General features: G+C 48.3%; 1 protein-coding gene across 4 annotated transcripts in view; it reads left to right on the forward strand.

Moving 5' to 3' along the window:
- Nucleotides 1-20908, forward strand: part of LOC129841579 (E3 ubiquitin-protein ligase DTX4-like) — a 60145-nt gene that overhangs the window by 1404 nt on the left and 37833 nt on the right. For 2 of the 4 annotated variants that reach the window (XM_055909924.1, XM_055909925.1), the window contains exon 2: nucleotides 282-496. In XM_055909924.1, coding sequence (XP_055765899.1) covers nucleotides 282-496 — 215 coding nt within the window. Of the gene's footprint in view, nucleotides 1-281; nucleotides 497-11367; nucleotides 11637-14076; nucleotides 14235-20908 lie in introns of those variants that run through there. The other 2 variants (XM_055909927.1, XM_055909926.1) reach the window with 2 other exon arrangements.

The following is a 20908-nucleotide window of genomic DNA, read 5'->3' on the forward strand; positions in this document are numbered from 1 at the left end:
TGTTCATTTAGGGAGACCTGTATTTGTGTGTAGGTATAACCTAGCTACAAGCCCATATAACTTATAAACTACGGGACTTCGTGTAGGCTAGATTGAGCCAAGTGATGTTGGAATCAGTGATGAGACATCGATCCTCGTTTCAATAAACAGCGATAGGCTACTTTGTAGCCAAATCAAAAGTAATAAAGTCTAGCCTGGTTCCGGATGTAAACACAACGTCGCGCCGTCGTTATTAAACCATGGTTGCTAACAGAGGAGTATTTTCTCACTTCTCTTTCCAGGGCCACCATGCTCCATGCGTCCGCTGTGGTCGTGTGGGAATGGCTCAACGAACACGGGCGGTGGCGGCCCTACAGCCCGGCCATCTCCCACCACATCGAGGCGGTGATACGAAGCGATCCCCGTGGTGGGAGCGTCGTGCTAGGCCAAGTCGACAACCGCCTCTCGCCCTACATCCTAGACCTGCAGTCGATGCACCAGTTCAGACAAGACACAGGTAAGAAGACGAGAGCTGAGAGGTGGGAATGGCTGTTGTTGTTGTGGGGATGCTGATGTCATGTTACGCGACAGGTTTTGGTGTAAGAAGGCACGTGGATGTATATAGGTGCAGAACTTTTGTTAAACAGCACAGTTTAAAGTATATGGCAAATAGAAATCAAAACTGGATGGTCTTAAGAGACAGATGGGAAACCATGTGTTTGAGTATTTGATATCATTCCACGTATTCTGCTCCAGCCATTACCACCAGCCGTTCTCCCCAATTAAGGTGCCGCAAACCTCCTCTGATGTCCAGTGAGTGTCTCTGTGTCTCGGTCTGTCCAGAATGGATATATTGTGACAGACAAAAGTCCATTCAGAATTCTTACTCCTACATAGGCTTTTTTAACATCTTAGGCTTAGTTGTCAGTATTTTCAGTTTTTTACTTCACGTTACTGCACGGCGGTATTAAATTCAGTTCGTTTTGCATGTGGTTCAACTAATAGACTGCTTCGTGGAGCTTAGAGCTCACAGCTTGGTTCCATTCCGTCATAGAATGAGAATTAAGAATGAATTATAATCAGTTCCATATTCCTAGGGCCTGACTGGGTCCCTGACTTTAACCCTCCGCTTTCCTGTCAGACAGAATGGGGTGAAAGTGTGATGACCTACGACAGATGTACCTCACAGAGCCTTGGCCTCTCTTGCGAGAGACATTCTTCCCCCGTACTCCCGAATCTAACGCACGCAGCTGCCGTGTGGGGACGGACATTGGGTGGGATAAGCAGAGGGAGCGAGAGAGAAAGGGCACCCTATTCCCTACATACTGCGCTAGTTTTAGTCAAAAGTAGTGCACTACATAGGGAATAGGGTGCCCTTTGTGACAGATCCAGAGCGTAAGGGAAAGCAGAGAGAATGTGATATTTCAAGGCTTAAACAGCAGAGTCTCTGAGAATCCCCCCCCCCCCCCCCCCCCCCTCAGCCACACTGTCTCCTGTTCATTTCTTCAGTCTTGTCTTTAGTTTTGTCAATAGGCCAGATCTGTAGGGGCTGGCGTGTCAGAGAGTCGGGACGTGGGAGAGAGAGATGGAAGGAGGAATAGAAAGAGAGGGAGTCGGTGGGAGGTAATAGGGAAGCCCATCTCTCTCTCTCTTTGTTGAAGTTGAGGGAACAGATGTTTGTTCTATTGTGGCCTAGACGTTCACTCAGGCACACACCCACACACACACACACACACACACACACACACACACACACACACACACACACACACACACACACACACACACACACACACACACACACACACACACACACACACTCACATACACATACACACACACACTCACAGATTCACACACACACACATACACACACACACACACACACACACACACACACACACACACACACACACACACACACACACACACACACACACACACACACACACACACACACACACACACACACACACACACACACAGGGAAGAGTGTGGGAGAGCAGAACCCGGGCGCACCGAGTCGGGAGACGGGGTAGAGGGCGTACCGGCAATTATAAGTTCACCGAAGTGGAAGATGAAGACAAAAGGGAGGACGAGAAAGAAAGGGGGAGAGAGAGCAATAACAACAGAAATATCTCTCTTTACCTTGTAGCTCCACTCTGCTATTTCCCCACAGCTGATGATTGTATGATACTGTGACACCTCTCCCTCCCACATCATCTCACAACGCTGGTGCTAGAGACAGACTGCATGAGAATACTGAAGCTCGCAGCTCACAGCTAGCCAAGCAGTCTCTAAATGAACTCTACGCCCCGCGGGGATCGTTTTCAGCCTCACGTGTCCTGGCTTCTCCTTTCTCTGTGTCCTGGCTTCTCCTTTCTCTGTGTCCTGGCTTCTCCTTTCTCTGTGTCCTGGCTTCTCCTTTCTCTGTGTCCTGGCTTCTCCTTTCTCTGTGTCCTGGCTTCTCCTTTCTCTGTGTCCATGCTTCATCTTTCTCTGTGTCCTGGCTTCTCCTTTCTCTGTGTCCATGCTTCTCCTTTCTCTGTGTCCTGGCTTCACCTTTCTCTGTGTCCATGCTTCTCCTTTCTCTGTGTCCTGGCTTCTCCTTTCTCTGTGTCCATGCTTCTCCTTTCTCTGTGTCCATGCTTCTCCTTTCTCTGTGTCCATGTTTCTCCTTTCTCTGTGTCCATGTTTCTCCTTTCTCTGTGTCCTGGCTTCTCCTTTCTCTGTGTCCTGGCTTCTCCTTTCTCTGTGTCCTGGCTTCTCCTTTCCCTGTGTCCTGGCTTCTCCTTTCTCTGTGTCCATGTTTCTCCGTTCTCTGTGTCCTGGCTTCTCCTTTCTCTGTGTCCTGGCTTCTCCTTTCTCTGTGTCCTGGCTTCTCCTTTCTCTGTGTCCTGGCTTCTCCTTTCTCTGTGTCCATGTTTCTCCTTTCTCTGTGTCCTGGATTCCCCTTTCTCTGTGTCCTGGCTTCTCCTTTCTCTGTGTCCTGGCTTCTCCTTTCTCTGTGTCCATGTTTCTCCTTTCTCTGTGTCCTGGCTTCTCCTTTCTCTGTGTCCATGCTTCTCCTTTCTCTGTGTCCATGCTTCTCCTTTCTCTGTGTCCTGGCTTCACCTTTCTCTCTGTCCAAGTTTCTCCTTTCTCTGTGTCCTGGCTTCTCCTTTCTCTGTGTCCATGTTTCTCCTTTCTCTGTGTCCTGGCTTCTCCTTTCTCTATGTCCTGGCTTCTCCTTTCTCTGTGTCCTGGCTTTTCCCAACCACTGTGTGATGCAGCGCTTCTATGATGCTGTCAAAGACTCCCATTACTTTGTTGCTTCAACAACTTTTTTAGAAATATTAGTTGACTTTAAATCCCCTTCCTGTAATTCCCCAGAGCTACTGGATTTGGAAACGCAGCTTCCCAACTATTCACAGGGCTAATAGTCAGAGAATGTAGATTGAAGGGTTTCCAGCTGTCACTGACAGCTTAGGTTTCCCTTTTTCTGGAGGAGCCCTGTGGAAGATAAAACCCATCTAGCATTAGCGTCTGTCATTTCGGAAGCCGTTAGCCTTCAGGCTAGCTGCCGTCAACCAACGTAACATCTAGCATTAGCGTCTGTCATTTCGGAAGCCGTTAGCCTTCAGGCTAGGTGCTTTCAACCAACGTAACATCTAGCGTTAGCATCTGTCATTTCAGGAAGCCGTTAGCCTTCAGGCTAGCTGCCGTCAACCAACGTAACATCTAGCGTTATCGTCTGTCATTTCAGGAAGCCGTTAGCCTTCAGGCTAGCTGCCGTCAACCAACGTAACATCTAGCGTTAGCGTCTGTCATTTCAGGTATCCGTTAGCCTTCAGGCTAGCTGCCGTCAATCAACGTAACATCTAGCGTTAGCGTCTGTCATTTCAGGAAGCCGTTAGCCTTCAGGCTAGCTGCCGTCAACCAACGTAACATCTAGCGTTAGCGTCTGTGATTTCAGGAAGCCGTTAGCCTTCAGGCTAGCTGCCGTCAACCAACGTAACATCTAGCGTTAGCGTCTGTGATTTCAGGAAGCCGTTAGCCTTCAGGCTAGCTGCCGTCAACCAACGTAACATCTAGCGTTAGCATCTGTCATTTCAGGAAGCCGTTAGCCTTCAGGCTAGCTGCCGTCAACCAACGTAACATCTAGCGTTAGCATCTGTCATTTCAGGAAGCCGTTAGCCTTCAGGCTAGCTGGCGTCAACCAACGTAACATCTAGCATTAGCATCTGTCATTTCAGGAAGCCGTTAGCCTTCAGGCTAGCTGCCGTCAAACGACGTTTGGGGAGTCTTTTCTCAAACACAGGCACAGATTTTTCTACCTGAAGTGGGTGATTTACAAAGTAGATTGCTGTTACCATCTGTCAGACAATGGGCAGACTGTTGTGAAAGGGCACACCCTTCTGACCACCGATTGAGTCACTGACTCCCTCTCTAACACATTGTCAATATGTCTTTCTCGCTCTTTGCTCTCTCACCCCTCTGTCTCTCCCCCTCTGTCTCTCACCCCTCTGTCTCTCCACCTCTGTCTCTCCACCTCTGTCTCTCCCCCTCTGTCTCTCCACCTCTGTCTCTCCACCTCTGTCTCTCCACCTCTGTCTCTCCACCTCTGTCTCTCCACCTCTGTCTCTCCACCTCTGTCTCTCCCTTCTCTGTCTCTCCCCTTCTGTCTCTCCCCTTCTGTCTCTCCCTTCTCTGTCTCTCCCTTCTCTGTCTCTCCCACCTCTGTCTCTCCCACCTCTGTCTCTCCCCCTCTGTCTCTCCACCTCTGTCTCTCCACCTCTGTCTCTCCACCTCTGTCTCTCCCTCCTCGGTCTCTCCCCTTCTGTCTCCCCACCTCTGTCTCTCCCCTTCTGTCTCTCCACCTCTGTCTCTCCCTTCTCTGTCTCTCCCTTCTCTGTCTCTCCCTTCTCTGTCTCTCCCCCTCTGTCTCTCCCTTCTCTGTCTCTCCCCCTCTGTCTCTCCACCTCTGTCTCTCCACCTCTGTCTCTCCACCTCTGTCTCTCCACCTCTGTCTCTCCCTTCTCTGTCTCTCCCTCCTCGGTCTCTCCCCTTCTGTCTCCCCACCTCTGTCTCTCCCCTTCTGTCTCTCCACCTCTGTCTCTCCACCTCTGTCTCTCCCCCTCTGTCTCTCCCTTCTCTGTCTCTCCCCCTCTGTCTCTCCACCTCTGTCTCTCCACCTCTGTCTCTCCACCTCTGTCTCTCCACCTCTGTCTCTCCACCTCTGTCTCTCCACCTCTGTCTCTCCCCTTCTGTCTCTCCCCTTCTGTCTCTCCCCTTCTGTCTCTCCACCTCTGTCTCTCCACCTCTGTCTCTCCCACCTCTGTCTCTCCCTTCTCTGTCTCTCCCTTCTCTGTCTCTCCCTTCTCTGTCTCTCCACCCCTGTCTCTCCCACCTCTGTCTCTCCCTTCTCTGTCTCTCCACCTCTGTCTCTCCCACCTCTGTCTCTCCCACCTCTGTCTCTCCCCTTCTGTCTCTCCCCTTCTGTCTCTCCACCTCTGTCTCTCCCCTTCTGTCTCTCCCACCTCTGTCTCTCCCCTTCTGTCTCTCCCCTTCTGTCTCTCCACCTCTGTCTCTCCCCTTCTGTCTCTCCCACCTCTGTCTCTCCACCTCTGTCTCTCCACCTCTGTCTCTCCACCTCTGTCTCTCCCACCTCTGTCTCTCCACCTCTGTCTCTCCCACCTCTGTCTCTCCCCTTCTGTCTCTCCACCTCTGTCTCTCCACCTCTGTCTCTCCCTCCTCTGTCTCTCCTTCCTCTGTCTCTCCCCTTCTGTCTCTCCCCTTCTGTCTCTCCACCTCTGTCTCTCCCACCTCTGTCTCTCCACCTCTGTCTCTCCACCTCTGTCTCTCCACCTCTGTCTCTCCACCTCTGTCTCTCCACCTCTGTCTCTCCACCTCTGTCTCTCCACCTCTGTCTCTCCACCTCTGTCTCTCCCTTCTCTGTCTCTCCCCTTCTGTCTCTCCCCTTCTGTCTCTCCCTTCTCTGTCTCTCCCTTCTCTGTCTCTCCCACCTCTGTCTCTCCCACCTCTGTCTCTCCCCCTCTGTCTCTCCACCTCTGTCTCTCCACCTCTGTCTCTCCACCTCTGTCTCTCCCTCCTCGGTCTCTCCCCTTCTGTCTCTCCACCTCTGTCTCTCCCCTTCTGTCTCTCCACCTCTGTCTCTCCACCTCTGTCTCTCCCTTCTCTGTCTCTCCACCTCTGTCTCTCCACCTCTGTCTCTCCCTTCTCTGTCTCTCCCTTCTCTGTCTCTCCCTTCTCTGTCTCTCCCCCTCTGTCTCTCCCTCTCTGTCTCTCCCCCTCTGTCTCTCCACCTCTGTCTCTCCACCTCTGTCTCTCCACCTCTGTCTCTCCACCTCTGTCTCTCCCTTCTCTGTCTCTCCCTCCTCGGTCTCTCCCCTTCTGTCTCCCCACCTCTGTCTCTCCCCTTCTGTCTCTCCACCTCTGTCTCTCCACCTCTGTCTCTCCCCCTCTGTCTCTCCCTTCTCTGTCTCTCCCCCTCTGTCTCTCCACCTCTGTCTCTCCACCTCTGTCTCTCCACCTCTGTCTCTCCACCTCTGTCTCTCCCCTTCTGTCTCTCCCCTTCTGTCTCTCCCCTTCTGTCTCTCCACCTCTGTCTCTCCACCTCTGTCTCTCCCACCTCTGTCTCTCCCTTCTCTGTCTCTCCCTTCTCTGTCTCTCCACCTCTGTCTCTCCCACCTCTGTCTCTCCCTTCTCTGTCTCTCCACCTCTGTCTCTCCCACCTCTGTCTCTCCCACCTCTGTCTCTCCCACCTCTGTCTCTCCCCTTCTGTCTCTCCCCTTCTGTCTCTCCACCTCTGTCTCTCCCCTTCTGTCTCTCCCACCTCTGTCTCTCCCACCTCTGTCTCTCCCCTTCTGTCTCTCCCCTTCTGTCTCTCCACCTCTGTCTCTCCCCTTCTGTCTCTCCCACCTCTGTCTCTCCACCTCTGTCTCTCCACCTCTGTCTCTCCACCTCTGTCTCTCCCACCTCTGTCTCTCCCACCTCTGTCTCTCCACCTCTGTCTCTCCCACCTCTGTCTCTCCCCTTCTGTCTCTCCACCTCTGTCTCTCCACCTCTGTCTCTCCCTCCTCTGTCTCTCCTTCCTCTGTCTCTCCCCTTCTGTCTCTCCCCTTCTGTCTCTCCACCTCTGTCTCTCCCACCTCTGTCTCTCCACCTCTGTCTCTCCACCTCTGTCTCTCCGCCTCTGTCTCTCCACCTCTGTCTCTCCCTCCTCTGTCTCTCCCACCTCTGTCTCTCCACCTCTGTCTCTCCCTCCTCTGTCTCTCCCACCTCTGTCTCTCCCACCTCTCTGCAGAGAGGCTGGCAACATGCAGATAGACAGAGAGGCTGACAAGGCTGACAACAGGCAGATAGACAGAGAGGCTGACAACATGCAGATAGACAGAGAGACTGACAACAGGCAGATAGACAGAGAGGCTGACAACAGGCAGATAGACAGAGAGGCTGACAACAGACAGATAGACAGAGAGACTGACAACAGACAGATAGACATAGAGGCTGACAACAGACAGATAGACAGAGAGGCTGACAACAGACAGATAGACATAGAGGCTGACAACAGACAGATAGACAGAGAGGCTGACAACATGCAGATAGACATAGAGGCTGACAACAGACAGATAGACAGAGAGGCTGACAACAGGCAGAGAGGCTGACAACAGACAGATAGACATAGAGGCTGACAACAGGCAGAGAGGCTGACAACAGACAGATAGACATAGAGGCTGACAACAGGCAGAGAGGCTGACAACAGACAGATAGACATAGAGGCTGACAACAGACAGATAGACAGAGAGGCTGACAACATGCAGATAGACATAGAGGCTGACAACAGACAGATAGACATAGAGGCTGACAACAGACAGATAGACAGAGAGACTGACAACAGACAGATAGACATAGAGGCTGACAACAGGCAGAGAGGCTGACAACAGACAGATAGACATAGAGGCTGACAACAGACAGATAGACAGAGAGGCTGACAACATGCAGATAGACATAGAGGCTGACAACAGACAGATAGACAGAGAGGCTGACAACAGACAGATAGACATAGAGGCTGACAACAGACAGATAGACATAGAGGCTGACAACAGACAGATAGACATAGAGGCTGACAACAGACAGATAGACATAGAGGCTGACAACAGACAGAGAGGCTGACAACAGACAGATAGACATAGAGGCTGACAACGGACAGATAGACATAGAGGCTGACAACAGACAGAAAGACATAGAGGCTGACAACAGACAGATAGACAGAGAGGCTGACAACGGACAGATAGACATAGAGGCTGACAACAGACAGATAGACATAGAGGCTGACAACAGACAGAGAGGCTGACAACAGACAGATAGACATAGAGGCTGACAACATGCAGATAGACAGAGAGGCTGACAACAGACAGATAGACATAGAGGCTGACAACAGACAGATAGACATAGAGGCTGACAACATGCAGATAGACATAGAGGCTGACAACAGGCAGAGAGGCTGACAACATGCAGATAGACAGAGAGGCTAACAACAGACAGATAGACATAGAGGCTGACAACATACAGATAGACATAGAGGCTGACAACAGGCAGATAGACAGAGAGGCTGACAACAGACAGACAGACAGAGAGGCTGACAACATGCAGATAGACATAGAGGCTGACAACAGACAGATAGACAGAGAGGCTGACAACAGACAGATAGACATAGAGGCTGACAACATGCAGAGAGGCTGACAACATACAGATAGACATAGAGGCTGACAACAGGCAGAGAGGCTGACAACATACAGATAGACATAGAGGCTGACAACAGGCAGATAGACAGAGAGGCTGACAACTTGCAGATAGACATAGATAGACAGAGACTGATGGATCGGCTAAACACACAGATGAGACTGACAGGGAGGCATAGACGGATAGGAAAGCACAGTGAGGGGGGGGGGGGGGGGGTCTGGTCTTAGAAGACACACACACGCACACACACACACACACACACACACACACACACACACACACACACACACACACACACACACACACACACACACACACACACACACACACACACACACACACACACTGGTCTTCGAAGAAGCAGCCAGCTGCCGTCTGAGGCTCGGAGGCCCTGTTGCTGCTCCAGCTGGTCCAGCCGAAGGGGACACGTTTCCCAGACATCCACAAAGCCTGGGGTCGGGGTCACGGGGTCACCCTGGGGGAGAGAGGGTGGAGGTAAACTAAACACAAGCCAAACCTGAAACGTCTCTCTCTTCAGGAAGGGAAAGAAGTGAAAGGCTCTAAACTAGGACCCAAGAGACAGACCACTTCTAAGTAGAACCAGGCTGGACAGAGAGGCAGACCACTTCTAAGTAGAACCAGGCTGGACAGAGAGACAGACCACTTCTAAGTAGAACCAGGCTGGACAGAGAGACAGGCCACTTCTAAGTAGAACCAGGCTGGACAGAGAGGCAGACCACTTCTAAGTAGAACCAGGCTGGACAGAGAGACAGACCACTTCTAAGTAGAACCAGGCTGGACAGAGAGACAGACCACTTCTAAGTAGAACCAGGCTGGACAGAGAGACAGACCACTTCTAAGTAGAACCAGGCTGGACAGAGAGACAGACCACTTCTAAGTAGAACCAGGCTGGACAGAGAGGCAGACCACTTCTAAGTAGAACCAGGCTGGACAGAGAGACAGACCACTTCTAAGTAGAACCAGGCTGGACAGAGAGGCAGACCACTTCTAAGTAGAACCAGGCTGGACAGAGAGACAGACCACTTCTAAGTAGAACCAGGCTGGACAGAGAGACAGACCACTTCTAAGTAGAACCAGGCTGGACAGAGAGACAGACCACTTCTAAGTAGAACCAGGCTGGACAGAGAGACAGACCACTTCTAAGTAGAACCAGGCTGGACAGAGAGACAGACCACTTCTAAGTAGAACCAGGCTGGACAGAGAGACAGACCACTTCTAAGTAGAACCAGGCTGGACAGAGAGACAGACCACTTCTAAGTAGAACCAGGCTGGACAGAGAGACAGACCACTTCTAAGTAGAACCAGGCTGGACAGAGAGACAGACCACTTCTAAGTAGAACCAGGCTGGACAGAGAGACAGACCACTTCTAAGTAGAACCAGGCTGGACAGAGAGACAGACCACTTCTAAGTAGAACCAGGCTGGACAGAGAGACAGACCACTTCTAAGTAGAACCAGGCTGGACAGAGAGACAGACCACTTCTAAGTAGAACCAGGCTGGACAGAGAGACAGACCACTTCTAAGTAGAACCAGGCTGGACAGAGAGACAGAGGGAAACAGAGGAACAGAGGGGGGGGGGGGGATATTGAGAGAGAGAGAAAGATGGAGGGAGGGTAAGAGAGAGAAAGAGTGGAGGTGAAGTACAGATAGAGGGGGAATGGTGGAGAGGAGAGACCGGAGAGGAGAGGAAAGAAGAGGGAGGAGGGGAGAGAGAGAAAGAGTGGAGGTGAAGTACAGATAGAGGGGGAATGGTGGAGAGGAGAGACCGGAGAGGAGAGGAAAGAAGAGGGAGGAGGGGAGAGAGAGAAAGAGTGGAGGTGAAGTACAGATAGAGGGGGAATGGTGGAGAGGAGAGACCGGAGAGGAGAGGAAAGAAGAGGGGAGAGAGAGAAAGAGTGGAGGTGAAGTACAGATAGAGGGGGAATGGTGGAGAGGAGAGACCGGAGAGGAGAGGAAAGAAGAGGGAGGAGAGGAGAGAGAGAGATAGAGAGAGAGAGAGAGAGAGAGAGAAGGTAGGAGAGAACAGAAAGGTTTTCCCCAGCCCAATAGGTTGTTGGAGGAGGAGAGAGAGAGAGCGACAGAGAGAGAGACGGAGGGGGGAGTAGAACAGAACGTTCCCCCCAGTACAACTCAGTAGGTTGTTGGAGGAGGAGAGAGAGAGAGCGACAGAGAGAGAGACGGAGGGGGGAGTAGAACAGAACGTTCCCCCCAGTACAACTCAGTAGGTTGTTGGAGGAGGAGAGAGAGAGAGCGACAGAGAGAGAGACGGAGGGGGGAGTAGAACAGAACGTCCCCCCCAGTACAACTCAGTAGGTTGTTGTGCAACAGTCCGTGTCAGGTTACTTCAGGGCCCCAGGGCCTCCCGAGTGCCGTCAGTCACCGCGTGTTTCACAACGTAGGCCTTGGATTAGGAGCAGAGAGGCCTCACACACACACACACACACACACACACACACACACACACACACACACACACACACACACACACACACACACACACACACACACACACACACACACACACACACACACACACACACACACACACACACACACACACACACACACACACACACACACACACACAGGGTCATATATGAATGAGTGCACAGACACACACACACACACACATATGCTCAAACGCTCTATAAACACACACAAGCACCATATGCAATGACGCACACACACTGGATTGTGTTTCATTCTATCCGATGGCTCTGGTGTTTGGGCTAAGAGGGTCGGAGGGCTACAAAGAGAAGGGACTCCCGAGGGGCGCAGTGGTCTAAGACCCGGCTTCTCAGTGCAAGAGACGTCCAGGCTGCATCACAACCGGCCGTGATTGGGAGTCTCATAGGGCGGCACACAATTGGCCCACCCTGGGTTTGGCCGGGGTAAGCTGTCATTGTAAATAAGAATTTGTTCTTAACTAACTTGCCTAGTTAAATGAAATTTAAATTAGATAGAATAGATCAATATGAGTGTTGTTTTTGTGCTTCTAGATTGAGCCGGCCATATTGTTAACTTCTACCACCTCAGAAACCCGGATCCGGGAGCACCCCCCACCACCCCCACCAGTAAAAAAGCTGACTAGCATAGCTAGCATAGCGTCACAAGTAAATAGTAGCATCTAAATATCATTCAATCACAAGTCCAAGACACCAGATGAAAGATCCACTTCTTGTGAATCCAGCAAGCATTTCTGATTTTTAAAATGTTTTACAGGGAAGACACAATGTAAATCTATTAGCTAACCACGTTAGCAAAAGACACCATTTTTCTTTGTCCACCATTTTTTCTCTCCACCAGTAGCTATCACCAATTCGACCAAATAAAGATATTAATAGCCACTAACCAAGAAAAAAACTCATCAGATGACAGTCTGATAACATATTTATTGTATAGCATAGGTTTTGTTAGAAAAATGTGCATATTTCAGGTAGAAATCATAGTTTACAATTGCACCCACCATCACAACTCGACTAGAATAAATACAGAGCAACGTGTATTACCTAATTACTAATCATAAAACATTTCTTAAAAATACACAGCGTACAGTAATTGAAAGACACAGATCCTGTGAATCCAGACAATATTTCAGATTTTCTAAGTGTCTTACAGCGAAAACACAATAAATCGTTATATTAGCATACCACATGTGCAAACATTACCCCAGCATTGATTCAAGGCAAAAAGAGCGATAGCATTATCACCACCAAAATATATAAATTTTTTCACTAACCTTCTCAGAATTCTTCCGATGACACTCCTGTAACATCATATTACAACATACATATATAGTTTGTTCGAAAATGTGCATATTTAGCCACAAAAAAACGTGGTTATACAATGAGAATAGTAGCCAAACTGGCCAGAAAATGTCGGGCGCCATCTTGGACAGTGATCTAGTCTAATGAATAATCATAAACTTGACTAAAAAATACAGGGTGGACAGCAATTGAAAGACAAATTAGTTCTTAATGCAATCGCTGAATTACATTTTTTAAATTATCCTTACTGTGCAATACAGGGTGCGCCAAAGCGAAGCTACCCCAAAGAAAATGGCGGAATATGCGTTTAACATTTTTCAACAGAACAACGATTTATCATCATAAATAGTTCTTACTATTAGCTGAACTTCCATCAGAATCTGTATGTGTATCCTGTATCCCAATGTATCCTTTCTCCGGTCTAATCGTCTTTTGGTCGAAAGATGTCCTCTTGTCCTGTCGAAATGGCCACTAACGTTCAGCATGTACTGGAAAAGTGTCCGACTATTGGAAGTGCGTCACAAAGAAATGCCAGAAAATTGCACTAAACGCATATAAATTGCTATAAAACGGTTTAAATTAACTACCTTGTGATGTTTTTAACACCTATAGCGAGTAAAAACATGACCGGAGATATATTACTGGCTAAACCAAAGCTTGGAAGGAGGCCAGTCCAACGTCCATCGTGCGTCAAGCGCAGGGAAGAAAAGAAAGGTACTTCCGCCCTTTGGTCTTTTATAAAGTCCCAGATTGGGCAATCGACTCCATTCAAATTGTCACCACTTACTGACATCTAGAGGAAGGCGTAGGCAGTGTTTGTATCCCCATAGCATTCACAGGGACCTAAAAACTGACCTGGGAACAGAGACCAAGATTTCTGAAATCTCACTCCCTGGCAGGAAAAGTGCTGTAGAACGAGTTCTGTTTCACTCAGAGACATAATTCCAACGGTTTTAGAAACTAGAGAGTGTTTTCTATCCAATAATAATAATAATATGCATATTGTACGAGCAAGAATTGAGTGCTAGGCAGTTTAATTTGGCAACGTCAAGAAAAAAAAAGTGCTAACAGCACCCCCTATTGACAAGAAGTTTAAGTCCTTTTTTACTGTTTTGGTAGTTTATACTCTCTCTCTCTCTTGTCTCTCTGGTGAAGAAGGCCTTTATAGATGGTGTTTACATTTTGTGTAGACCTGTCTGGCTGTCTCTCTCTCTCTCTCTCTCTCTCTCTCTCTCTCTCTCTCTCTCTCTCTCTCTCTCTCTCTCTCTCTCTCTCTCTCTCTCAATTTAAGGGCTTTATTGGTATGGGAAGTGTATGTTTACATTGCCAAAGCAATTGAAATAGATAATAAGCATAAGTGAAATAAACAATAAAAAATAACAGTAAACATTACACTCACACAGGTTCCAAAATAATAAAGACATTTCAAATGTCATATTATGTCTATATACAGTGTTGTAATGATGTGCAAATAGTTAAAGTCCAAAATAAATCAACATAAATAAAGCAGCAGGACGGAGAGAGGGAGAAAAGAGCCAGTACAGGAGTTAAAGGAAGGAGAGGAGAGGAGAAAGGAGGAGAGGAGGAGGGGAGAGGAGAAGGAGAGGAGAGGCGAAGGAGAGGAGAGGCGAAGGAGAGGAGAGGCGAAGGAGAGGAGAGGCGAAGGAGAGGAGAAGAGAAGGAGAGGAGAGCAACGGCCTTCTGTGTAGAAGATCATCTGAGGTCAGTCAGACTAGAACACAGAGAAATGAGGAAGGAGGGAAAAGAGAGATGAAGAGAGGGGGAGGGTGTCGTATCCACATCATTGTGGAAACCACAGCTCTTCTTTTAGAAGGGATCTAGCAGACACCTTTATTGTATTTCTTCTCTTCCCTGCTTTATCTCTGCTTGTGACATCAGAGCGCTGCTACAGTGCTACATAGATTCTATTCCATTAGCGACGTTTTGTCTCTGTTCTGAGAAAGCGACATTCTGGCACAAGGCGGGCTTTCCCATTGAAGCTAAAGGACAAAGGAAGGAGAGACGGGGCCTTCGGTGTGGCCGGGTCTGCTCTGTCAACCAAAAAGATTCTGTCTGAGTTAGTCAACATTTTCCTGCTCTCTTTTCCTCTCTTTCCTTTGGCAATTGTGTGTGTGTGTTGTTTCTGTATGTTGTGTTGTTTCTGTGTGTGTGTGTGTGTGTGTGTTGTTTCTGTGTGTGTGTGTGTTGTTTCTCTATGTTGTGTTGTTTCTGTGTGTGTGTTGTTTCTGTATGTTGTGTTGTTTCTGTGTGTGTGTTGTTTCTGTATGTTGTGTTGTTTCTGTGTGTGTGTGTGTGTGTGTGTGTGTGTGTGTTGTTTCTGTATGTTGTGTTGTTTCTGTGTGTGTGTTGTTTCTGTATGTTGTGTTGTTTCTGTGTGTGTGTGTGTGTGTGTGTGTTGTTTCTGTATGTTGTGTTGTTTCTGTATGTTGTGTTGTTTCTGTGTGTGTGTGTGTGTTGTTAGGCCGATAATGATCCAAATCCAGAAAAGAGCTGTTAAATTCTACAACCACCTAAAAGGAAGCGATTCCCAAACCTTCCATAACAAATCCATCACCTACAGAGAGATGAACCTGGAGAAGAGTCCCCTAAGCCAGTTGTTCCCAAACATTTTATAGTCCCGTACCCCTTCAAACATTCAACCTCCAGCTGCGTACCCCCTCTAGCACCACGGTCAGCGCACTCTCAAATGTTGCTTTTTGCCATCATTGTAAGCCTGCCACACACACACACATTATACCATACATTTATGAAACATAAGAATGAGTGTGAGTTTTTGTCACAACCCGGCTCATGGGAAGTGATAAAGAGCTCTTATAGGACCAGGCCACAAATAATAATAATATAATAATAATCAATCATTTTTCTCTTTCTTTAGCCATCTAACATATAAAACCTTATTTGTTCATCAAAAATGGTGAATAACTCACCACAGGTGTCACGACTCCCACCGAAGTCGGATCCTCTCCTTGTTCGTTCGCCGATCGGTGGTCGACGTCACCGGCTTTCTAGCCATCGCCGCTCCATTTCTCATATATCCATTTGTTTTGTCTTGTTCCATTACACACCTGGTTTTCATTCCATAACTACTGCATGTATTTAGTCCTCTGTTCCCCTCCATGTCTTTGTGTGTAATTGTTTATTGTGATGTGCATTTTGTCAGGCGCTATACTTTCGCCATGTTCCGTGTTTTTGGCACGTTATTGTTCTTATGTGCTGTCGTTTTTGGACGGGAATTAAAGTGCGCCTGTTTATTACACTCTGCTCTCCTGCACCTGACTTCGCCTCCCGTACACACCCCTGACAACCGGTTCATGAAGGGTGTGCTTGAAAGGATGCACATCACTCTGTAATGTAGGGTTGTATTGGAGAGAGTCTCAGTATCTGGTGCTTTTATACGTGTCTTGCTACTCGAAAGTCGTCTTTATTCTTTATTTATGCTCCAAAAACTCCCGTGGCTTTTTTTCAAATGGTCATGTTTTGTTTCTAAATGTCTGCGCAGAGGTTACCCGCGAGCGAGTAACGGTTAATGTGATTGGATGTTAATTATTTGACTAGGCATCCTGTATTTGACATTGTGTTATTATTTCGCTGTATAGCCCCGTTAGAAAATATACATGTACTGTTTGAATTGTCTTTTTTTTATGTGAATCACATTTTTATTTGGCGTACCCCCGATGGCATTGCGCGTACCCCCAGTTTAGGAATACCTGCCCTAAGCAGGCTGGTCCTGGGGCTCTGTTCACAAACAGACCCCACAGTGACACAGGACAGCAACACAATTAGACCCAACCAAATCATGAGAAAACAAAAAGATAATTACTTGACACATTGGAAAGAATTAACAAAAAACAAAGCAAACTAGAATGCTATTTGGCCCTAAACAGAGAGTACACAGTGGCAGAACACCTGACCACTGTGACTGACCCAAACTTAAGGAAAGCTTTGACTATGTACAGACTCAGTGAGCATAACCTTGCTATTGCGAGAGGCCGCCGTAGGCAGACATGGCTCTCAAGAGAAGACAGGCTATGTGCTCACTGCCCACAAAATGAGGTGGAATCTGAGCTGCACTTCCTAACCTCCTGCCAAATGTATGACCATATTAGAGACACATATTTCCCTCAGATTACACAAACTCTCATATCTATTGGGCGAAATACCAGCAAGATGTGTGACATGTTGCCACAAGAAAAGGGCAACCAGTGAAGAACAAACACCATTGTAAATACAACCCATATTTATGTTTATTTATTTCCCCTTTTGTACTATAACTATTTCCACATCATTACAACACGGTATATAGACATAATCTGACATTTTAAATGCTTGTGAGTGTAATGTTTACTGTTCATTATCTATTTCACTTGCTTTTTAATTAGAGAGCCCGAGAGAGAGAGAGAGCCCGAGAGAGAGAGAGAGCCCGAGAGAGAGAGAGAGAGAGAGCCCGAGAGAGAGAGAGAGCCCGAGAGAGAGAGAGAGAGAGAGAGAGAGAGAGAGAGAGAGAGAGAGAGAGAGAGAGAGAGAGAGAGAGAGAGAGAGAGAGAGCCCAAGAGAGAGAGAGAGAGCCCGAGAGAGAGAGAGAGAGCCCGAGAGAGAGAGAGAGCCCGAGAGAGAGAGAGAGCCCGAGAGAGAGAGAGAGCCCGAGAGAGAGAGAGAGAGAGAGAGAGAGAGAGAGAGCCCGAGAGAGAGAGAGAGCCCGAGAGAGAGAGAGAGCCCGAGAGAGAGAGAGAGCCCGAGAGAGAGAGAGAGAGAGAGAGAGAGAGAGAGAGAGAGAGAGACCGAGACCGAGAGACCGAGAGAGAGAGAGAGAGAGCCCTGAGACAGGTGGATAGGCTGTAAAGGGAGACTGTCCATCTGGAACCTATTGTTCCCCTCTGCTTCACCCCTCCTGTCAACACACACACTCTGGTTCTCACACACACACACTAACTGACCAGTACACACACACATACTTCCCCCCCCCCCCCCCCCCCCCCCCCCCGACACACACACACACACACTGGTTCTCACACACTAACTGACCAGTACAGACTGTTGATTGAGTAACGGTGGGAGGAAGAAAGAACAGCCATCTGTTGATTGAGTAACGGTGGGAGGAAGAGGAACAGCCATCTGTTGATTGAGTAACGGTGGGAGGAAGAGGAACAGCCATCTGTTGATTGAGTAACGGTGGGAGGAAGAGGAACAGCCATCTGTTGATTGAGTAACGGTGGGAGGAAGAGGCCAGCCACAGTGACGTTGGCTGATCAACAGTTTCCATATCACCCTCAATGGAAAGCGACTTCCTCATCAATCAGGTGTTTTATTTCAACAGGATCTTACTGTACTCCCCCAGAGCTCCTCTGTCTCATCAGCCAGTCAGTCAGTTCACCACGTCCACCATGTCATGGCTGAAGAGCAGGTTAATGAACAGCCATGGTCATTATCAACAGCGAGCTTCCCCTACCCCTAGGAGACTCATCAGAGACACCTCTCCTCCCCTACCCCTAGGAGACTCATCAGAGACAGCTCTCCTCCTATACCCCTAGGAGACTCATCAGAGACAGGCTCCACATTACATACTAACACCTGGGATTATAGTTAACTAGGTGATGAAGAGGTAGAGATGGGTGTAGTGTGTATGTTGATGTTGTATATACAGGACACCTTTGTAAAAGAGACAGAGGTCTCAGTAAGTCTTCCCTGTAAAGAGACAGAGGTCTCAGTAAGTCTTCCCTGTAAAGAGACAGAGGTCTCAGTAAGTCTTCCCTGTAAAGAGACAGAGGTCTCAGTAAGTCTTCCCTGTAAAGAGACAGAGGTCTCAGTAAGTCTTCCCTGTAAAGAGACAGAGGTCTCAGTAAGTCTTCCCTGTAAAAGAGACAGAGGTCTCAGTAAGTCTTCCCTGTAAAAGAGACAGAGGTCTCAGTAAGTCTTCCCTGTAAAGAGACAGAGGTCTCAGTAAGTCTTCCCTGTAAAAGAGACAGAGGTCTCAGTAAGTCTTCCCTGTAAAGAGACAGAGGTCTCAGTAAGTCTTCCCTGTAAAAGAGACAGAGGTCTCAGTAAGTCTTCCCTGTAAAAGAGACAGAGGTCTCAGTAAGTCTTCCCTGTAAAAGAGACAGAGGTCTCAGTAAGTCTTCCCTGTAAAAGAGACAGAGGTCTCAGTAAGTCTTCCCTGTAAAGAGACAGAGGTCTCAGTAAGTCTTCCCTGTAAAGAGACAGAGGTCTCAGTAAGTCTTCCCTGTAAAAGAGACAGAGGTCTCAGTAAGTCTTCCCTGTAAAAGAGACAGAGGTCTCAGTAAGTCTTCCCTGTAAAGAGACAGAGGTCTCAGTAAGTCTTCCCTGTAAAAGAGATAGAGGTCTCAGTAAGTCTTCCCTGTAAAGAGACATAGGTCTCAGTAAGTCTTCCCTGTAAAGAGACAGAGGTCTCAGTAAGTCTTCCCTGTAAAGAGACAGAGGTCTCAGTGAGTCTTCCCTGTAAAGAGACAGAGGTCTCAGTAAGTCTTCCCTGTAAAGAGACAGAGGTCTCAGTAAGTCTTCCCTGTAAAGAGACAGAGGTCTCAGTAAGTCTTCCCTGTAAAAACAGACAGAGGTCTCAGTGAGTCTTCCCTGTAAAGACAGAGGTCTCAGTAAGTCTTCCCTGTAAAAGAGACAGAGGTCTCAGTAAGTCTTCCCTGTAAAAGAGACAGAGGTCTCAGTAAGTCTTCCCTGTAAAAGAGACAGAGGTCTCAGTAAGTCTTCCCTGTAAAAGAGACATAGGTCTCAGTTAGTCTTCCCTGTAAAAGAGACAGAGGTCTCAGTAAGTCTTCCCTGTAAAAGAGACAGAGGTCTCAGTAAGTCTTCCCTGTAAAGAGACAGAGGTCTCAGTAAGTCTTCCCTGTAAAGAGACAGAGGTCTCAGTAAGTCTTCCCTGTAAAGAGACAGAGGTCTCAGTAAGTCTTCCCTGTAAAGAGACAGAGGTCTCAGTAAGTCTTCCCTGTAAAGAGACAGAGGTCTCAGTAAGTCTTCCCTGTAAAGAGACAGAGGTCTCAGTAAGTCTTCCCTGTAAAAGAGACAGAGGTCTCAGTAAGTCTTCCCTGTAAAGAGACAGAGGTCTCAGTAAGTCTTCCCTGTAAAAGAGACAGAGGTCTCAGTAAGTCTTCCCTGTAAAGAGACAGAGGTCTCAGTAAGTCTTCCCTGTAAAAGAGACAGAGGTCTCAGTAAGTCTTCCCTGTAAAAGAGACAGAGGTCTCAGTAAGTCTTCCCTGTAAAAGAGACAGAGGTCTCAGTAAGTCTTCCCTGTAAAAGAGACAGAGGTCTCAGTAAGTCTTCCCTGTAAAGAGACAGAGGTCTCAGTAAGTCTTCCCTGTAAAAGAGACAGAGGTCTCAGTAAGTCTTCCCTGTAAAAGAGACAGAGGTCTCAGTAAGTCTTCCCTGTAAAGAGACAGAGGTCTCAGTAAGTCTTCCCTGTAAAGAGACAGAGGTCTCAGTAAGTCTTCCCTGTAAAAGAGACAGAGGTCTCAGTAAGTCTTCCCTGTAAATAGACAGAGGTCTCAGTAAGTCTTCCCTGTAAAAGAGACAGAGGTCTCAGTAAGTCTTCCCTGTAAAGAGACAGAAGGAAAAACAAACAGAACGATTTGGGTGGGTTTTACGATCCACCGTTAAAATGAGTCCATATTCATTTGGGAACTTTGGGTAACCTGAGCGTAGTGGATTTGGAGGGTAACGTAATCTGTGGCGACATGTTCTAAGAACCGGTTCTCAACAAGGAACCTTTGTGGAACTAGAAGGCTCAGGGGGCGAGCTGGAACAGTCCCTCTGTAGCGATGGAGGCTGCTGAGTGGAGGACGGATCTGAATAATGTCCGGAACAGAGCGAATGGAATGGCTTCAAACACCTGGAAACCATGGAAACCATGTGTTAGATGTGTTTGATACCATTCCACTGATTCTGCACCAGTCATTACCACCAGTCTGTCCTTCCCAATTAAGGTGCCACTAGCCTCCTGTGCTCAGTAGGTGGTACCCCAGCTGGTCACTGTTTACCTTCACAGCAACCTGTTATTAAGTCACCTTCAACCCTCTGTAGACACACACACACACACACACACACACCAGACTTGCTCACCCCCCACCCTCCACCCAAACCAAAACACACTTTCCACTATACCCACACTTACTCAGACACCCCCCCCCCCAGCAACCCCCCCAGCCTGCCCTCTCCCCAGTGGCCTTGGGGAAAGACAGGGGCTGGAGAGGTGGATATTATCCCTCAGATGAAAGGAGAACAGTGTTGTTCCTCCCTACGAAGAGAGGAGCGTCCGCGGGAACACAAGACACACTGACAGGGTGGATAGTTGTTATCCCTCTGGCTGCACCCCTGTGATAGGCCTCGGCCCTGTTCATCCGTGCACACCCGTT

The sequence above is a fragment of the Salvelinus fontinalis genome, chromosome 42, assembly GCF_029448725.1.
Source record: "Salvelinus fontinalis isolate EN_2023a chromosome 42, ASM2944872v1, whole genome shotgun sequence".
Classification (NCBI taxonomy): Eukaryota; Metazoa; Chordata; class Actinopteri; order Salmoniformes; family Salmonidae; genus Salvelinus; species Salvelinus fontinalis.